This window comes from Lissotriton helveticus, chromosome 3_1 (genome assembly GCF_964261635.1).
Source record: "Lissotriton helveticus chromosome 3_1, aLisHel1.1, whole genome shotgun sequence".
NCBI classification, from domain to species: domain Eukaryota; kingdom Metazoa; phylum Chordata; class Amphibia; order Caudata; family Salamandridae; genus Lissotriton; species Lissotriton helveticus.
This window is the reverse complement of record NC_136061.1, coordinates 568,083,770-568,103,908: the sequence shown is the minus strand read 5'-3', so window position 1 is coordinate 568,103,908 and position 20,139 is coordinate 568,083,770. Positions and strand designations below refer to the sequence as shown.

General features: G+C 41.9%; 1 protein-coding gene across 2 annotated transcripts in view; it reads left to right on the top strand.

The window, feature by feature from the left end:
* SATB2 (SATB homeobox 2) overlaps positions 1-20,139 on the top strand; it is a 387,952-nt gene that overhangs the window by 209,692 nt on the left and 158,121 nt on the right. For both annotated transcript variants that reach the window (XM_078680507.1, XM_078680508.1), the window contains exon 8: positions 14,579-15,042. In XM_078680507.1, the coding sequence (XP_078536633.1) occupies positions 14,579-15,042 (464 nt within the window). The remainder of the gene's footprint in view (positions 1-14,578; positions 15,043-20,139) is intronic.

The window sequence follows — 20,139 nt, the reverse complement described above, 5'->3', positions numbered from 1 at the left end:
AGCAGAAGGAAGCGGATACATTGAAATATGATAGTGTAATGTAGACTACGAAAATTAATATGTATTCAAATATATCTGCTCATAATAATGCAAATGTCTTCTTCAATCCCTGTTACATCCATTGTAATAATAATAGGCATAGGCTTCTTAATACATCGATGACATCCTGATGCTCCTGTTGTAACCTGCACCGACGCGCGTTTCGGTGGCCACCCAAATCAGGGTTACACCTTCATCAGGGCGCTCATATAGGATATTCCAATAATAAATGTTGGAATGGAGTGGGGGGCAAAGCAGAAAATACATATCTATCCACTAGATGGAGAACAGCAAATTTATAAATGGATTGGCGGACACGACCCTCTGGGTCCGTCTGGAAAAGGCCGCCCAACCTCTCAGGACTGGTCTGCATGGTGAGCTGGTTCCATGTTGTGATCTTTATGTTCATGTGTAAGTCAGGGAGGTTAAGGAAGCTGAGGGTGCTGGTGGCAGGGGGTTGAGGCTCAAAGTGTTTGTAAATGGTGGTGATCTTGTTGTGACATAAGTCTGCTAGGGTGTCGCAGAGAGTTTGGAAGGGGATAATGAAGTTTTTGGATGCTGAGGGGTTGGAGAACTCCTTGATGATGTTAAAGAGTTCTTTGCTGTGGTGGAAGCAGGCCTAAATGCTGGCGGACAGGGTGTCTCTTTTTGTGTCTTTCAGGCACTGGTGGTAGTTGTTGAGTGCTAGCTTTAAGGAGGTGCAGTTATTTGGCTCTTTGCTAGAGCGCCAGATTCTTTCTAGGTGCTTGCAGTTGCGTTTGGATGTTTTTAGTTCTGTAGTGTACCAGCTGGTGTGCTTGGTGGGTTTCCATGGTTTGGTGGGTTTGATGGGGGCAATTTTGATGGCCCAGTCTGTGAGCCAGGCGTTGACGTTGTTGATGGTCTCCTTGAGGTTGGTGGTGGTATCTGGAGTGGAGGAGCTGAGGGTGGTGGTCAATTGGTTTTTGGTTATTTTGCTCCAGCCCCTGTGGGTGGTTCTGGGCTGGTTTGTGGAGGCAGTGGGGGTTGCTAGGATGGTGAACTGGATGATTGAGTGGTTCGACCAAAGGAGTTCAGTAACATGGCTGTACTGTTGCTGGCTGTGAAAATGAGGTTGAGCATGTGCCCGGGGGCGATGGTGGGTTGGTTACCAGATGGGAGAAGCTGAGATTGTTCATGATCTCAGAGAGGTTGGCTGTTGGCACTATTGTGGTCGTCGAGGTGAAAGTTTAGGTCTCAGAGGAAGATGAAGTTATCTGAGTTGATGGCTTTTGGGGCAGCAAAGAGGAAGAGACGTGGTCCTGGAGGTCTGTAGACAATGGTGGCCTCCGGACGGTTGTCTTTCCGTCTGTGTTGTTTTGGAAGTAGAGGTGTTGCATGATAGGGGTGGTGCCGTCTGAGGCAGCTGTGCAGTGGAGGGATTCTTTGTGGATGAGGGCGGTTCCAGCTCCATGCATGTGGTCCCGGTGAATTATCTTGTATCCGTTGGGCGTGGCGGCAGCGATGTCGGGTGCAGATGCCGGGTTGAGCCATGTCTCTGTGAGGAAGATGATGTCGAGGGAGAGGGAGGTGATGATGTCTCAGACATTGGAGTCGTGTTTGCAGATTGATCAGGTGTTTATCAGGATGCAGTGGAGTTGTTCTGAGTCAGTGGTGACGGCTCGTATGTGTGCGGGTTCTGACATCACAGGGGAAGATACAGTGTGGGCAGAAAAATGGCCCTTCTGTTGAACATGGAGTTCCAAGGCGGCATTGATTTTTGTTGGGTACGGGGTTCAGTGCTGTCTGCTCGGCTCTGGATGTAGCTCGGTGGTCCGAGATCCAGAGTTCTTGGTGCTGGGTACAGTTCAGGTACAGACAAACACAGCTGGGCTTGCCTTTGGCACATTGGCTGCACACCTGCTGCATGCGACCGCTGTGCAGCTTTGCTGCGATCTCCATTAAGTAAGTCCTGGGAGGGGCGCTGGGCAGGGTGGGATAACGAGTGGGTTGGAAAGAGGAAGGAGGAAAAATTAGTCAATGGGGAAAACCAACAGTTAAGCAATGAGGAAAAGCGAGTCAATGGGGAAAAACACGAGTGAAGCAACGAGGAAAAACTATTCAGTGGGAAAAAACAGGAGTTAAGCAGCGAGGAAGAACTATTCAGTGGGGATAAAGCACGAGTTAGTGGAGGAAAAGGGAGGGAAAATGAGTCAGTGGGGAAAAGGCAAGAGCCAATTGGAAAAAAAGCATGAGTTAGGGGGGAAAGGGAGAATAACAAGAAAATGGGGGAACAAGAGTTAGACAGGGAGGAAGAGCGAGTGAACTGGGAAAAAGCATGCTTTGAGTGGAGAAAGAAGGAGGACAAGGGTGCAAGTTAGGTGGTCAAGCGGGGAAAAACAGTAAAACAGTAGTTAGAAGCAGCTGAGCACTGGTGAGGAGTTTAGCTGGCGGCAGCAGAGGAGAGCTGGCCATGGACCTGCTCAATGAGGTTGTGCTGCACCCGCATTAAGCCATTAAGTAATCCTTGGAGGGGCAGGGGTGCAGAGTGGGCTTATTGGCAGTTGCAAAGCGGTGTTGAGATAACGAGAAAGTTGGAGAGAGCAAGGAGGAAAAATGAGCAGAGTGGGCTTATTGGCAGTTGCAAAGCGGTGTCGAGATAACAAGAAAGTTGGAAAGAGCAAGGAGGGGAAAAAAAACGAGTAAATGGTGAAAACAAGTGTTAAGCTCAGTGGCGACCGCCACATACAAAGTGTGGTAGGGGAGGGCCTGCGGAGGGAGGGGGTAGTTTACTAATAAACAAAAAAGAAAAAATTACCATATGCTGCCAGCCACCTCCTGCTTTGAGCCGGGTCGCGTTATTCTTCCTTGTCCCAACCTGCCTAATACCCGCGCTGCTCTCATTTAAAGAGAGCAGCGCAGGTTTTGGCCTGAGTGGGCTGAAAAGACTCGCTTGGGCACAGGTAGTCTGTGCTGTTTCTCCAACATGGCTGTTCAATTCAGCAAGAGCAAATGGGAAAAAGGCACAAGTTAGGTGCAGGAAAGATGGAGGAAAGAGAGTCAGTGGGGAAAAAGCATGAGTTAAGTGGAGGAAAAAGGAAGGAAAATGAATCAATGGGGAAAAAGCAGTAGTCAATGGGGAAAAAACTCGAGTTAAGAAGAGGAAAAAGGGAGAAAAATTAATCCATGGGTTAAAACACTAGAGTTAGACACAGAGAAAGAGCGAGGCAATTGGGAAAAAGCATGCTTTGAGTGAAGAAAGAAGAAGGGCAATAGTGCAAGTTTGGTGGTCAAGCAGGGGAAAAAACGACAAAACTCCGTAGTTGGCGGATCAATGTGGCCGAGCACTGGTGTGGAGCTCTGCTGCCGGCAGTAGAGGGGGAGCTGGCTCGTGGACAGTGCTCATGCAACAAACAGCATGTGAAGATATGATACTCTCTTTAAAATTATAAAACAGTATTTCATCAGCATGCAGACAATTTGATCCCTAATACATCAGATTATTTTTGTATAGCACACCCTGAACTCACGTTTCCATATGTCATAAGGAAGAAAGAGGAGGCTCTATAAAGTAAAATATTTGCCAAGTAGAACCAAAAATGTGGTCATGCAGGGCAGCCAGGATTGGTCAAAGGCATTCTAGTTTCACATTATGGAATTTACCAACTAGATGGCTACCTCCTTCTCTACTTTATAACACAAACATTTATGCTTTATTTTTTATTTTCAGTGCATAACGAAAGAGCGTGAATGGCAGACAGAAGCCACATTAAAGCTAGGTTTGTTGTAGGCTCGAGATTCCAAGAAGACTTGCCCTGAGCCAGAGCTAATCCTCCGGCTTGAGCCTGGCTCGAACTTTGAGTAGCTCGTCCACTTCTACTTAGCTTCCATGGCAGCCAGAGCTCTTCTTTAAAACCATTAAATCGTGAATCTCTCAGTCGAGCAACCTGGAAGAAGCTGGAAAAGATACATTATACCTGGAGAAAGCTTAGTGAATTTGTCAAATAGGTCCTTTTTTAAAGTTTGGCAGATGGGATACTGTGTCACAAACTAGCAAACATCCTGTCCACCTTAATATAAGCGCCATAGGCTACATTGCATTTATACTCCAGGGAAAGAATAACCACCAAATATCTGATGGAGTAGCCTTCCTGCCAATTTTAAACTAAGGCCTTAAGTGACAAACTCATAAAGCTTATCTCAGGCATAAGGAGTGCATTTTTAAAGTTTTGAAGACTTCCAATATTGGTAAACTGTTGATGACTGCTGTCCTTGCACCAAATTCGAAAGTTGGAGTCTCTCTTGCCCTGGCAAATCAATAAGCATAGTATGTATTACTTTTGATAGTGTAAGTAATGTTTTCCCTCTTTGGTTTAAGTTTTCTTTGCTAATTTAGTTTGAAGGATTTGCTCAGGTGTTGTAATACATTCAGAGGGCGTACGAAAACACCTATTCATAATTCTATAGGTAGTATGATTTTTTTAGTGAGTTGCATCAGCACTCGCGCCATGGCGACACCGCTGCTCACTTTATTGGGTACGGGGTTCCCACATTTTAGCCTCCTTAATGTTTCTCCTCTCTGCACAGTTCCCATGGATGGTTCCTAAACCACTGCAGAAACATATGTGGTAATGCAGGTCAGAGATTGAAATCCAAGCAGAGCTCACTTCCACTTTGTCCTAAAAGAAGTTGATAAAACAAGTCTCATTTAGTAAGCCAGTTGTTCCATCCATCAATTAAGAGCAAACATTCAAGTCAGTTTGTGGAATTCCGTGTAATAATGCTGTTATCATTATTGTTATTAATATAATTCTTATTAAACATACATTTCTTTCTGAACCTTCTTAGACACTCACAGATTTTCTTGTTCCCCTTCTAAGCTATACTGTAGTAAAAATCAATACACAAGAAACTCTGTGGGTATTTGGTCAGAATGAAATAAAGGTTTGGCAAAGCCAATTGGTCACTCCAACTAAAGCTATTGTCTTTGTTAATGCTTTCTCGCCATGTTGTACAGCAGTGCATCTGCTGTGCAGCATGGCTAAAAGTAATTTTAAAAAAGTGTTATGATTGGCACCAGCACTAGCCACATCATAGCAGTTTTTTATTGCTTCCCCGAGGCAACACAGAGAGAGGGAGGCAACACTAAAGGCAGGAGGCAAGGTCGAGGGTGGGGGGCACACGGGCAATGGAGGGTGTGCCGGAGTGGCTCCGGGCAAGCTAATGGGCAATGAAGGGAGCACAGACACAACAAAGGTTGAGATGGCAGGCTGGTGGTAGGTAGATGGTAGACGGACAATGGAAGGTGGCAGGGAGGGGCAGTGGGCTTGCAGATGGACAATGGAGAATGGGAGGGAGAGTCTGGGGGAAAGTAGATGGACAATGGAAGTTGGGAGAGAGGAGCAGGGGCAAGCAGATGGACAAAGGCGGGTCAGCAGGAAATAGGAACATGGGGGGGAGAAGTACAAAAGGGAGATAGCTGAAAAACACAGTCTTGTAGAGTGTTTGACAAAATTATGAAATTAGCACCTGAGAAAATATACAGTGGAAGAATGCATCAATGCTCCAGGGGAGGGACAAAGACGAAGAGGAAGAGGAAGAAAGCCTACGGAAGCTGATCAATAAGAAAATAAAAAAAATTGATAGTAACAATAAAACTAGCCACTGGTAAGCAATTGCAGACCCTAAGCCCCCTGTAAGATAACAAAACGTCTTGCAAGAGACAGAGCATGCACTGTCTTAGGCAAGACCTATATAGGGCTGTTCTTGCATCATTAGTGGACGCCTACCCGATGCCTGGAGCCAGATTCCTAAGAGGCTAAATCTCTCCTAACCCACATCTACATCACCCACAAAGTCCAACAGTAAAGGTTCTGAATTGTCTATGTTTGATGAAGCTCGTTTGGGGTGTAAGACTTATTGGGACCTCATTCACTAAATGCCCCCTTTAAAGAAATAGAGTAATGCTAAAGAAAAGCTTATACATCACAAGAAAAAGCCAAAGCGCATCAGAAAGATTTTAATTCCGATATGTTTTCTGTTAAAGCGACAACATATTTCTTTTCCATGAACTTACCATAATAACTAACATAAATTTGCTGTTTCTGATACTATGTTTAGCGACTTCTCAGTGGAGTGCGCATCCATACAAATCAAATGAAACAGATAGCATAACCGTAAATATATAGGCCTGTTTAGAGAAGCCTTTTCTAGAAAGCAGAACAGCCAGTGTCCTGGCGAGGGCTCCCTCCCACACACAACAGGCAACGTGTGTGGAAGAAACCGAGCGGAGCCAGCGCGCGGAGGGAGGTGCACGAGACCGTATCTCTGTTGACAGGCAGAGCCCAGGTAGACATAACTGCTTATCTAAGGCTTGGGAGCTCCAAACGGGACAGGGGGGTCTGCAGACACTGAGCTCAGATGGCAGAAGCGTCGGTGAGAAAGTGTGAAAGCTTCCGGATTGCCCGAGATGAAGAACAGAGGGGTTTGAGAAGAGCCCGTCAGCTGGCAGCCTTATCTTGCACAACACCCATTGGATGGGTAGAGTATACACCTGGGACAAGATAAAACAAGTTTGCATGGGCGAGGGTCATTTTTACTCTGATCTTTGAACTGACAAACTAATGCAATAAGGCGATTTACACAAACCGAGAAAATGCATTGTTGCAACATGTGGTCGATTCAAGATTTTTTTCATAAGTCTTTTGATGGAATGTCATTGCAAAAATGCCCGACAGTGGTGCAAAATTATGTCATCTGGCCTCTGTCCTTTGGCGAGAGAATCATCTCTCTCACAAAGGTAAAAGATGATAGTTTACAGGGTTCATGCACATGCTAATGGGGAAAAAATGAATGGAATGTCACTGCCGAGACCGCAAACAATCCGCAGGAAAATTCAACTCCTAAAGGTGGCGAAGTAGATTAATGGTTTTGTTTCTATGGTTCATATGTGGGTTGTAGGTATACGACTCCAGGAGGATGTGGTTGAATGCGAGAGGACTGTAGTTTATCCTTGGTTGATACAAAGAGGACCGTGGTTACTTGTCATTGTGCTTCAAACGTTTGCAAAACATATGTAGCTTGATTGTCAAAGTGCGTTTACATTAAAAGTTTACTTTGACTTAAAATTATATTTTTTAGACAATTCACATAAAAGCTCAGGATTATTGGATGGAAGTTGCAGTAGTTACCTGGAGTACTCGCATATCTGAGGCTTTGAGGACACATGCATGCTCTAGTTGTGCATTTATGCCTAGGTAAATGCAAAGCAACAGAGCATTTGTACTTTAACCCCTTTTGCCACACCCCACCAATTTTAGAGTTGTTTTCTCACTGGACCCTCCCGGGTAGAGGCTTGAAGCTGCTCTTGATAACACTGAATATTAATATGGAGGCCTAATATGTGTCTTATAAAACCAAATTATTTCCCACACACATACACGTTAGTAGGGGTCAAATACTTAAGCGGGCAAGGCCACTCTGGATGGTCCACAACTCCCTACTCCTGGTAGGACATTTTCTCACATTATATTGATGTAATCTGGTGCATGAGATCATCCATTATCTCGGGTAAATTGTATTTATTTTATGAAGAAATAAAAACGTGTATTTACACTTGGGGGAGGGTCTATTCACAAACTATACTCACTATTCACTAACCTAGGGCCAAAGACCTCTGCTTCCGCCTCTCCCGTCTTTTCTATGTAAAGATCTCCACCAACATGGCAGTGATATCCGCACAAATAAGTGTACGATTTATGTGCACATGTGTGATGGACCAGGGGGAATGGTTAAGAAAACTGGGACTATCCACACCTAAACGGGAGAAAATGTAAAAAGGGTTTAGGGAGGGACATGCTATACAGCCACAAAAAGTAAGATCATTGCTGTTCACAAACGATACTTCTAAAGTTACTAAATGCCACAAATACAAAATAGATGTAAATGCACTGCAGCCCAGCCCGGGACTAAGTCATGTACCATAACAAGCTACTCGTATACTGCAACATCCCCAAGGAGAATAATTGAAGCAGAAAATTAAAGTAGCAGTCCATGAGAACTACGATTAAAATAATTAAAGTATTTGTTTTTTTAAATTAAAGGTAAATATATTTGATTAGTGAGCAAAAATATGTAACATTAATAATTAATAACTTTCCTTTAAAAACCTAATAGTTAACTTATTTAATTCAAATTATTATATTATATTTTTAAATGTCAATAAAAGTTAGAAATATGTTTGTAATGATTAATATTTCTAAAATAAGTCAAGCTGCTTAAATTATTTAATTAAGATAATTTCATGAGCATTTATTTTGAAAAGTTAATGCTTCGTAAAATTTTGTTTTATTAGTTTTAGGTTAAGAATACTTATTTAAAATTATTTTACATTTCTATCCAACATTAAAATGTTTTAAATATGTTTTCCCACAGTGAGAACTCTACCAAATTGGCACAGATCTCCAAAGATATGTGAAAAGGCTACTAGTACTAACTTTAGATTCGGTAAATTCATCTTAGATGTTACCACTCCCTGAAGAAAAGGTTTGCAGATCGTCACTTAGGTGCAGATTTAAACTTAAAAATGGTGAATAGCAAAAATGTCTAGATTTACACTGATGCATAGTAGTAAATATACGTGTGACCAGGCCCCATATAGAGTCCTTTGCGCATCTAATTTCAACTTAGATGTGCAAATACCTTTGAAAGGTGGGAAAATAGATAACATTGAAGAGGTACTCTGTATTATATTAGCCCAGTTTAGATATCTGGCTAATGAGGAAAAGTGTTGCATTTAAATTCTTGTGCAAATGAAGGTATCAGTGGTATAACGTGGTACCCTAGTTTAGCCTTCTTTTTTGCAGCATGTCAATGCCAAACCATTACGGCCAGGGACATCTTAAGGATTTCGGGGGGATAAATGTTTTTTGGGGGCCCCTGTTCCGCACAGCTTTGATTTTTTTTATCCAATTTCAGCACTTTCACGCCCTGTTTGTCCAGATCACTGACAGTGCACAGGCATACTCCTCAAAATCGAAATGTGTTTACATCTAATATTCAGGGACAGTGATGTGTGTTTTCAATATTGTAACACAGCAGCAGCTTACTAATATTACTGCAAATAATCTCTGCGACCCTGTCTCCCATTTCTCATATGTGAGGTCCTGTTTTGATCTTAAATAACCTTTTTTATGGGTGTTGCATGAAACAAGCATAATGTTTCTCTGCAATTTCTCTTTAATAGACCCTCACACATTACCCACATTAAAAATACATTTAAGGAAAACGGTATTTAAATCACTCTGTTTAAGAATTATGCCTTAAAACATCTCTGATTACAGCACAAATTGCCCAAATGGTATTTTCCTGTAAACATTTCATGGCTTAGGTGAAATTCCCAGAGTGTTGAATATCATTATGAAGTATCTACTTCTGTATTTGGCTATGCCCCTTGAAACCCACCTGGAACTACATAAAGCAGCAGCTGAGTGCAGTCATGCAGCGTTAGAACATGGCTGAAATTCCTCTAACATAGAACACACAGGGAGAGGGCAGAAAGAATCATAGAGTACACCCTCCTACGAATACTCCAGGTTGAAAATGAAAGCATGGAAAAACCTATATATTTAGTTGTGCAAGAAGTAATCCTTTCTTAAGATGGAAGCCCTTACCCATCCACAGGTGGCATGCTTCATCATAGGGGTCTGCCTCATATTGGACAGATATAAGTACCAATTTGAGTTGCATTCCTAATTTTAGGTGAGTTTTTTAATCCCTATATGTTTGGATTTGTGTGGGAAATGTTTTCCTAATTATAGTGACGGGGGAAGAGAGAAATAATTAAAACTGCCTAATGGTGGGCTATGAACTTTATTCTAGTTGACAGTGTGTAGATAAAAAAAAAAACAAGAGAATCATTTGACCCTGTAAGTAGGGTGACATTTTGTTTCTACCCAGAAAGCTGCAGGTTAGCAGGCCATTGGGCATTCATCAAGACTATGACCCACTCTGTAAAAAATATATAACGGTTTATAATTAGGAACTATAAATATATTTGACCAGAAATCCAGTGGTGGGTACGTCATCCACCACGTTGCCTGTATGGAAGCACATGAACATACAATTATGTTATCAAATGTTTTTAGACATATTGATAGTCTTCTGTGTAGGAACAATTGGTGGTGCATCAGTGTCTTAAAACTCAAAAGCAGTCTAAACGGCACATGATAACATATGCAATGTTAGCCAACAGCGTGTTTCAAAGGAATCGATTTTGGTATCTTGATAAAATGATCAAGGTATACACACATTCCAGCACAGCATTTGGAAAACACCTCAATATAGTATTTTAGATAGCATTATGTTGATAGACATACGCCACACTTTCACAAACTCCTGCCACCCACTCAGAGAGGGATGAAAGCGTCGAAGAGTTCTCTTTCATAAATCTAAGTGAGTAAGAGTCCTGGGGGCATATGTACAAACCCCTATCGCTACTGGAATGTCACTTTTTGTGAAGTTCCTGTGGCGATAGGGACCTTGCCTCATGTACAGGGCAGCGTTAAGCCACCGTAACCTGGCTTAACTCTGCCTTGTACATCAGACCCCCCTGCGTACTATGTTTAGCGTGAAAGGGGCGTGCAGTGGGTGTTCTGGTGGGCGTTCCACCGCATCACCCATTGTATTTGACGCTGCCCCCTATGTACAAGGGTGGTGTACATAGGAGGCGTTGCCAAATTTAAGAGCAGGAAAACACTGGTCTTAAGGTGGCAAAACGAGGAGCAATGCATTATTTCTCCTCGTATTTGCTTTTTCCAAGTGTGCAGCCTTGTGCAGCACACATGGAATAAGCAAAATGCATTGGTCTGTTAATGTACAGGAATGATGACTGAAGAAGTGATTGACTTTCACCAGACCCTTCACTCTCAACTCCTGCTCGGTCACTACGCATTCGTTTCTCTGTTCATTCTCAAATATTTTAGTCTGCTGTTACATTGTCACAGATAGAATTCAAATGTGTTTATTTGAGTCTTGAATATTTCCCACCTGTCCTTTCAATCATTTAAGGGGAATATATGGGCCTGACCTCAGAAACTGAGGTACCTGGTTCAAGTCCTGGCCTAGGCTCTATAATTCTGGGGAAATCATTTAAACAACTTTTGACTAAAAGAAAATGTGTAACGTAATCTGGTGCTCAGGTGTAGCGTGGATGGCCTTGGACCAAGTTTGTGCTACATAAAACTGCCAAGAAATGTGAAGTTCTACCCCTTAATGTCTTATGTCAGCGTCATTACTTTGATCATACTGGTTTCTCTTGGCAGTCGACTAAGGTAAAATATTTAGGATTGTGGTTTTCCCCTTCTATACCAGACACTTTGAAGGCTAATTTTGAATATATTACAAAGAAATTAACTGACTCTATTACTAGATGGCATCCCCTCTTTCTTTCATGGTGGGGTCGCTTGGACTCCATCAAAATGATGTTAGCTCCTATCGTCCTATACTCACTATCCATGATTCCTGTTCGCATACCCTGTTATTATTTTAAACGGTTAGACTCACTCTTAGGGAAATTTCTTTGGAGAAATAAGCCTCCACGGATCGCCTTGTCTTCTCTTAAAAAAGATAAAAGGTCTGGTGGTCTTAAATTTCCAGACTTTAAATCATACCATTATTCTTTTATCCTCAAACAAGCTTCTCGCTGGCTTTACACAGAAACTCCCACTTATCCTCCAGTTTGGCTATCTCTAGAGAAATCTCTCCTTTCTCCGTTTGATTTTTTGGAGACCCTTGCCTTTTCGGCCAACGTTTCTCTTTTGAAATCCCCTATCATTGCTCATACCCGTCACCTCTTATCTCCCCTTTTACCTTCTTCTTACCCTTCCCTTACTTCTTTGTCCCACCAACCTATTTGGCATAATAAGCTACTTCGCATTAAGAACCGTTCTTTTTATTGGAAATCTTGGAAATCCAAAGGTCTATCTTGGATCTCCCAACTCTTATTTCATAACGTTCCTCTTTCTTTTACAGATCTTCAAGCTCAATTTCTTCTCCCTGCTTCCTTTAGAAAACAATACGACCTGTTGCTTCCTGCTCTTCTTCAATACCTTCAATCTCTTCCTTCTTCCTCTGAGACACCCTCCTCTTACTCTATCATTAGCCCGCTTTTGAATTCCTCTCCGTCCGCTTCTCACATTTACAAATGTCTTATAACTTCACCTGACCGACTCAAATCGAAGACTGAATTGGCCTGGGAACGGGATTTGTCAATATCCTGGCCTGTCTCTCTATGGGATAAGCTGTGGTTAAAAATACACAAAACATCCAGAGCTGCTAATACTACCCAAACTCTTTACTTTTTATATCACCGTTTACTATTAACTCCACAGAAATTGGCCACATTCTCCCAGGACATTTCGCCTAAGTGTTGGTCCTGTCCTTGCCAATCTGCTGATTTACTTCATATGTTGTTCCACTGCCCCAACATTGCTTCCTTTTGGCAATTGATTTGGTCGCGTTTGCACAAAATGTTTGGTTTCACACTCCCTTTCTCCCTTTCCAACGTCCTTTTGGGTTCTTTGTCTCCTGATTTACCACTCTCCCCTTCTCACTATAAGTTGCTTGACTTATTTGTGGCCATAGCCTTTCATCTGATTACCTCCAATTGGAAAGATTCTACCAAAGTCAGTTATTCAGCTTGGTGGAATGCTATTTGTTTTCACCATAGGCTTGATACCAATTATGTTACCCCTGTTTCCTTAGCTGTTAAACGAGACCTATTATGGATTTCTCTTACTACCTACCTCTCCAAAACCTCTCCCTCTCCTCAAAATACTATTGTTACCCACCAAAATCCATCTGATGATTTTCATAAGCCGCCATGATTTTGCTTATTTATCTTTTTCCTTCGATTTATAAAGTTTTATGCTTTTTTATTACTCGCTGTCAATTGTATACATTTTATTTAAGTTTTAATATCTGCATACAATGTTATATTTTATGAAATGTTCATACTTCACTTCCCTTTTAGTTTTGTTTCCTTTTCACCCCTTGTTTTCCTTTTCCATGACTTAGATATAGGTGTTTATTGATTCCGTTTTATTATGCCTTCTCAATTTTATTTTTGTATCTCATATACCTTTCATTGATTGAGTGTATTACATTCTGTATTCTATGCTATGTTTTGGTTTCAATAAACTTGAACTTAAAAAACTGCAAAGAAAACCTCAGCTTGATGCACATGGTCATAAGGGTCTCTATACGTTTGGCCATAGCTTGCCCACAATATGAAGACTTCTACAATCCGTTTAGTACTGTCCAGGAATTTCTAGTGCATTGGGACTATTTTGTGGTTGCTCAGTGGGTGGAGGTTGTTCTATGGAAAGGTCAATTCATTATTGAGGCATCAGGGAAAACAAATACCTGAATGTGGATTGTGCAAGGGTTTTAGGTGATTGGCACTGGTGTTTTTGTGATCAAAGAGGACCTTCTGAGGTGTAGAAAGATATCCTTGGTTTAAAGTAAATAAAAATTATGCAGCTGGGAAATTCCAGCCCTTTGCAAGAGAAAAGGAATAAGAGGAAGCTATAGGCAAGAAATAGGAGGAAGCTATTGAATTCGTTCAGCTTGTTCAAGAAGCACGAATTGATCACATTGTTTGAGGAATGGATGGTAAGGTGGGCACTGATTGCATATATGTAGAGCCAGTGCTAGTGAGCAGAGGTGGGGGTTAAGATGATAAAGGTGGACGGATTAATTGAGCTATTGATTGTTGTAACTGGCTTTACATAACGCTCTCTAGTAGCACATTCCCTAAACATTAGTATGTTCTGAATACAATGCTATTATTTATTTATTTATTTGTAAAGTTGCCTTCACTGTCCACCAAGCTGCAGCCAAAATACATGTATTAATAAACAATCGTTCTGGAAACCTGTCATGTTCCCTGTATGTAGTCTTCATGAGAGGTTGACACTTCATGAGATAAGCTCAGTCTCTAGACAGGGACTTAGCACATAGACCAGGCACAAGAGCATCTGCATAACATCCTTCTGAGAATGTAAAGAACCATTCTCTTGAGTAGTTTATGTTTGTGTTATTAAGATTTAACCATCAACCAATCTGCACAGTTGTAGGCCGAGGTCACCATGGTAACAAGAGAAGAGACATGTAGCCACTACCTTCCGATCCAACACCAAGAGATACCTTCTGGAAGAGAAAGCAGGATTTTCTCCAGATTGGCGCATGATATTTGGGTTTGCTTGTTTGGAAAGGATGTTAACTAAATTGTAAATAGACAGAAATAAGTCATGCTATATGGAGCCTCGAACACATTGTTTAGACCACTTTTGAAGACGGTCCACAGGGATTCATGTGTATTATTAGTAGGATATGAAAAGAGAAGGTAAAGTAATGGTAAAGCTGGAGACTATATAGGGTCGAGGTTCTGTGTTGGAATGTACATGGGAAAACATAATGCAGTTGGTGTTGGTATTTATCAGTATATAGTCTGTGTGTGTTTTCTAAAAATAAATGTTGAGCTGCTGACTCTTGGTCCTAAAGCATCTCTTCTGTCCAACAGTTGAAAGGGAAAGTATTGCAGACTACTGTGTCCTGGGTCAACGGCCTGCACACTTGCCAAATATGACACAGATGGGAAATCTGAAGACAAGTGAGCCATCACCTCACAGCCCACTGCACCACAGCGCACCCATCCGAAGTCAAGTGCCAACCCTGCAGCCGCTAATGAGCCCTGGAATACTGTCTCCGCAGCTCAACCCTCAGCTGGTCAGGCAGCAGATCGCCATGGCCCACCTCATCAACCAACAGATTGCTGTCAGCCGGCTCCTGGCGCACCAGCATCCACAGTCCCTCAACCAGCAGTTCCTGAACCACCCACCCATCCCCCGAGCAGTCAAGCCAGCCGAGCCCACAAATTCATCTGTGGAGGTCTCCCCAGACATCTACCAGCAAGTGAGGGATGAGCTGAAGCGAGCCAGTGTATCACAGGCTGTCTTTGCACGGGTGGCATTCAATCGAACGCAGGTAATACTAATATTCTTCACCTTCTGAATTGTTTCCAGAATCCTATAGTGCCTAAACGAGATAATGGAACACCAACAACCCAGTCCAACAGTCTCTAATCATTTTGGTCACGGCCCACTTGCTAGTCACGTGCAGATCATAAACAAAGGCCTTGACAAATTGTGGCCTATTTCAAGATATAAAGATTCTTCTCCACTTTTAGTGTTCCCCTTCCCACTAATAACTCAAGATAGACCGGATAAGGTTTCCCTAGCCCTCTTTGCCTACAGCAAGTGATTTTTGGACTGAGATGTTGGTGTTTTTTAACCTCGGGACTCTTGTATCAGTGTGTATATTTTGGGGAGCTGTCCATGGCTGTATGTTCCTCCCTCTCTGCAAATGATATATTCTTCAATTGTTGATCCAAATGGTCTTTAAATCATACCATGCACAGGCAGTAAGTACCCATCCCATTATTAACTCAATCGAATGGTGCCAGAATGAGGAAATACACAGGCAAAAACATCCACCAATGGGACTGTTCACACCTTCCTAGGCTCACCTGTGAGAATGGGCACAGCTAATTCTAGGATTGACTAGTTCACGACTTCTAATGGTACCTTTGAAGAACAGGTGGTATCTAAGGACCTCCAGGCCCATCCTCCATAACATGCATGACCCTGTGCAAAATCGGAGAATAAATCGAGACCATGTTTAACTTTACTTTCACTGTTATAGCCACGTACCTCCTTTATTGTGCTTCACAGCCTCCTCCTGCCCCCTGCATCCATCACCTAATCTTTTTTATTTATTATTAATCGTAGCGTATTGAGAAGAGCACTTCTGGAGAGTAAACTCGTGCCAATATTTGCTTAGCCAGCAGTTGGTCTCCTTTTCCTCAACTTTTTGAGTTTTTTTTCTCTTGCATTTCATAATCTTTCTGTTATAAGATAACTGCCGACATCATCCTAAAGGTGTTGCTTCCTGTGTGGAATATCAGTGCAGGAAAGTCCAGAAGAGGCTGCACCAGACAACAGTGGATCCATAGGGGGCCCAGCCATATGGGAGGGGGAGCTGCAGCCCTATTAGAGAATTTCTGCTCAGAATACTCATGGAAAACCCCGCCTTGACCACGTTAGCAGCAAGTGGTTTTAGCCCTGAAGAATGTTAAAGAGAAAGTATCTCCTCCCTATGCTGTAAAAGATGCTAAGTAGGTGAGAGGAAAGAAGAAGCTTCAGCCAAAATGTAAGATTCGACCAGAAGTACCCAGGTGTGGTATTATCTCACTGTCAAGGGTGGATGTTTGCTTGAAAAAAGATTTTCATCCTCGAGTGTAGGCAATTTACTGACACAGTCAGAACTGCAGGGGGGGCATTGGGTAGAACTAGAAACCCAATAAAAAATGAACATTATTAATGCCTTGGGTACAGTTGAGGTATATCATTGGAGAGGGAGATCTTTAAATTGTGTGTCTGCATGAAAAGTAAAAAGCAGTGATCTCTTTATCGCTCCCCTGGATCCCACCAATGAAAACTTACATTTAATTTGAAAAACATTCAAAAAGGGAACAATGCATAGTGAGAAAGGAGATTTAAAAAAGGAAATAGCCAGTTTGGATCGGGAATAGCTTTCTGGGTAGCACTGCCATTCTCACAATACAAAGCAGATACATTATTCGTTGAACCTCCTGTTGCTGTCTGCACACAGATACAGAGTCATGGCAGTCCATAAAAAAGCATATAACTTGATTTCAGCAACTACTTCATACCCTGAAAAGTCACACAAACATTGGCAAAGCGGAGTATGTCCTCCCTAAGAATTATACTTCACAAAAAAATACTCCAATAATACTGCACCAGGACAGCATGTCTGGTGGTGTGTAATCTGCAATGTTGAGGAAGACTACACCATGAGTGGTAGTAAAGGTTTTGCAATTAACCACTCAAGGCATGAGGGCCATGCTAATCATGTCCGTGTGTATGGGAGGAAAAAACACTATTTCTTTTTAATTACCCTCACACACCCTAGTGGTGTCAAGCTTCCTCATCGGGTAAACAGCATCTCTGACTAGTACTGGGATAGGGGTTAGGGGAGTGGAGAGAAGGGATAGGTGAGGTTCAAGGAACAGAGGAAAGAATGATGACAAATAGAAATTGAAACGTAAGAAAGAACATTAGGTCTGTGATATAAGCAGGATAAGGAAACATCTCCTTAGATCAAAAGCAGTGGTAAAAAGAAATGCCCTAGATGTTGGACAAACACAGGAATTTGGAGGGAGACCATCCAAAAAGAGCAGGGAAGTGAGGGTGATGAGAAAGCCAAACAATCATGATCAAGGGGCTGACCCATAGCCCAATGTAGTATTGTATACGATGGTGTCTGTGACAGGCAGCTCAAGCTGCCTGCAGCAAGACCACAAAATGGATGTTTTAGAGTCTATCATCACTGCTAAAGGAATACATGTACAAAGACAAAGTTGATCCTATACATACCTGCCCCCCTTCATGCATGCATGCCAATATTTTGGCAGTGGGAGATTTGAAAAAAATAATCGGGAGAATGTATACCTCCCATTGACTTCAATTATGGCCTGCATTGGATCTATTGGCATGTATGGGACTTGCAAGTGTGCTGCTGCAGGATCGGGATTCGGAAATTCATGTTTTTTCCATACCTGTCAAGAGCAAAGAGAAATCGCTATGGCGGGCAGAGAAAGTGTGACAAAAATGTTTTGCACTTGCTGGCAGGAGTAGGTTACTGTCAGTGAGTGCATAATCCGAGTCACATAAGCTTGGCCCCTGCCATCGGAAGCTCCCCGAGGAATCAGGTTCTTGCATGCAGGATTCGGGAGGTGGGAGACTAGCTTTACAACCGGTAGTCTCCTGTCTGAATCGGGAGAGTCGGCATGTATGTTCAAGCCAATATAGTATTCCTCTCCCTTTATTGGTCACCATGATTGCAAATTGTAATTGTAATTGCATTTATATAGCGCTTACTACCCATGACGAGGCGTCAAAGCATTTTTCCGGCGAGTAGCATGCTACTCCGGAACCCATAAAGGATTAGTGTTAAATTAGTATAGTGAAATATAAAAGTAATTTGAGTAGCTAGGTTAGTCAGTTATTTGGATTCAGAATGATAGCGGTGGGATAGAAGAGGGAAAAAGATGTGCATTTATATAGTGCTTGTTACCCCTGATGGGGTGTTGAAGCGCTTTTTTCAGCAAGTAGCACACTACTCCTGAACCCATGAGGATTAGGGTTGAATTAGTATGCAAGCTTATCTGAAGACATTAGCTTCAGCTGAATGCACACTGATACATAGCTACACTAACTTCTAAACACTGTTTTAACTTGACTGCATAGCAAGCACCTTCCATGTTGAGTTAAAACATGAACCTCTTGATCTTCTTTCATTCAAACCAGGTCAGCCTTTCAACTCTGAACTTATTTGAATGCCAGTAACTGACTGGTAATTTTGTATTGATCTCTCTTCACGGTTGAACACATCTTTTCTTTCTGCACTATAATGTTTACCTTAACTGTTTTATGTGTGTGTGTGTGTTTACACAGCACTGCAGACTCCGGTACAGTATGAATTCTTTTTTATTTGATTTTAAACACCATCAGTGCAAAAATGGACGGTATGTATATATATATATATATATATATATATATATATATATATATATATATATATATATATATATATATATATATATTGAAGCTCCAAGTTGTACCGGCAGTCCCAGGGCACTCTTTTCAGCGGGTGCAGGCTCCGCGCCGATACTCGCGGAAAATATTCCGGCTCAGGAAACGTTTCATTCAGGAAACAAAAAAGCACACTCCGGGGGTAAAGCAGCAAGGTTTATTTTTCAGCCCACAAACACTCGTGCAACAGACGCGTTTCGGACGTCAAGTCCTTCGTCAGTGTTTACACAATCAACAGTCTACTGGCAACATATAACGATTACCAACAAACTAGAAAACGGACATTCTCCATGTAGTATTAATGCGGTGGCCATTTTGAAAAGGTTAAAATACCATCATTCACATGTTGTTTACCAAGGAAGCTTCAATTCTCCCTGTTCTATCTTATATTGCCGTGTATCGGCAAATCACCGCATTTCAAACATTTATACTCCAAAGTCCGTTTACAGAAAAGCAGGAGCAAGGCAGTTTTTGCATGTATCAAATAAAAATTCGCATTAATCACATTCATGATTCAGATCATTATTCTTGAACATGCATACTTGTGTCTTCCCATGCCTACAATCAGGGCTGATATTAAAGACATGACCACAATTAAGCCGTGTATCGGCATATCACCACACCTTGCCAGTATAAAATATCAGATATCAAAATTCTTGTTTCAGAGCAGAGAACTCATCATCATCTCATAAAGATTCTGTACATATTATTTACATAGACCAATTCCCACTCATCTGTTATCATCGGTTGTTTGGTCTGCATATCAATAATGTATCGTGACTCCAGTTTGGACCACATCCCCTTACATCCTAGAGGGGGGGACAGGCTACTCAGTCTTCGGAGACTGGAGTCACGATACATTATTGATATGCAGACCAAACAACCGATGGGTCTCAACAGTGGGGAGGAACTTATGGTCCACCTAGGGAAATGACATACTCACCTGTGAATGTGATGTACTTTGTGATAACAGATGAGTGGGAATTGGTCTATGTAAATAATATGTACAGAATCTTTATGAGATGATGATGAGTTCTCTGCTCTGAAACAAGAATTTTCTATGGGATACATTTGAATTCTAATCCTAATGATTGAGATCTTCTGATCATGATTTTGAGATAATGTCTGTATCTTTGCAAAAAATGATATCTGATATTTTATACTGGCAAGGTGTGGTGATATGCCGATACACGGCTTAATTGTGGTCATGTCTTTAATATCAGCCCTGATTGTAGGCATGGGAAGACACAAGTATGCATGCTCAAGAATAATGGTCTGAATCATGAATGTGATTAATGCGAATTTTTATTTGATACATGCAAAAACTGCCTTGCTCCTGCTTTTCTGTAAACGGACTTTGGAGTATAAATGTTTGAAATGCGGTGATTTGCCGATACACGGCAATATA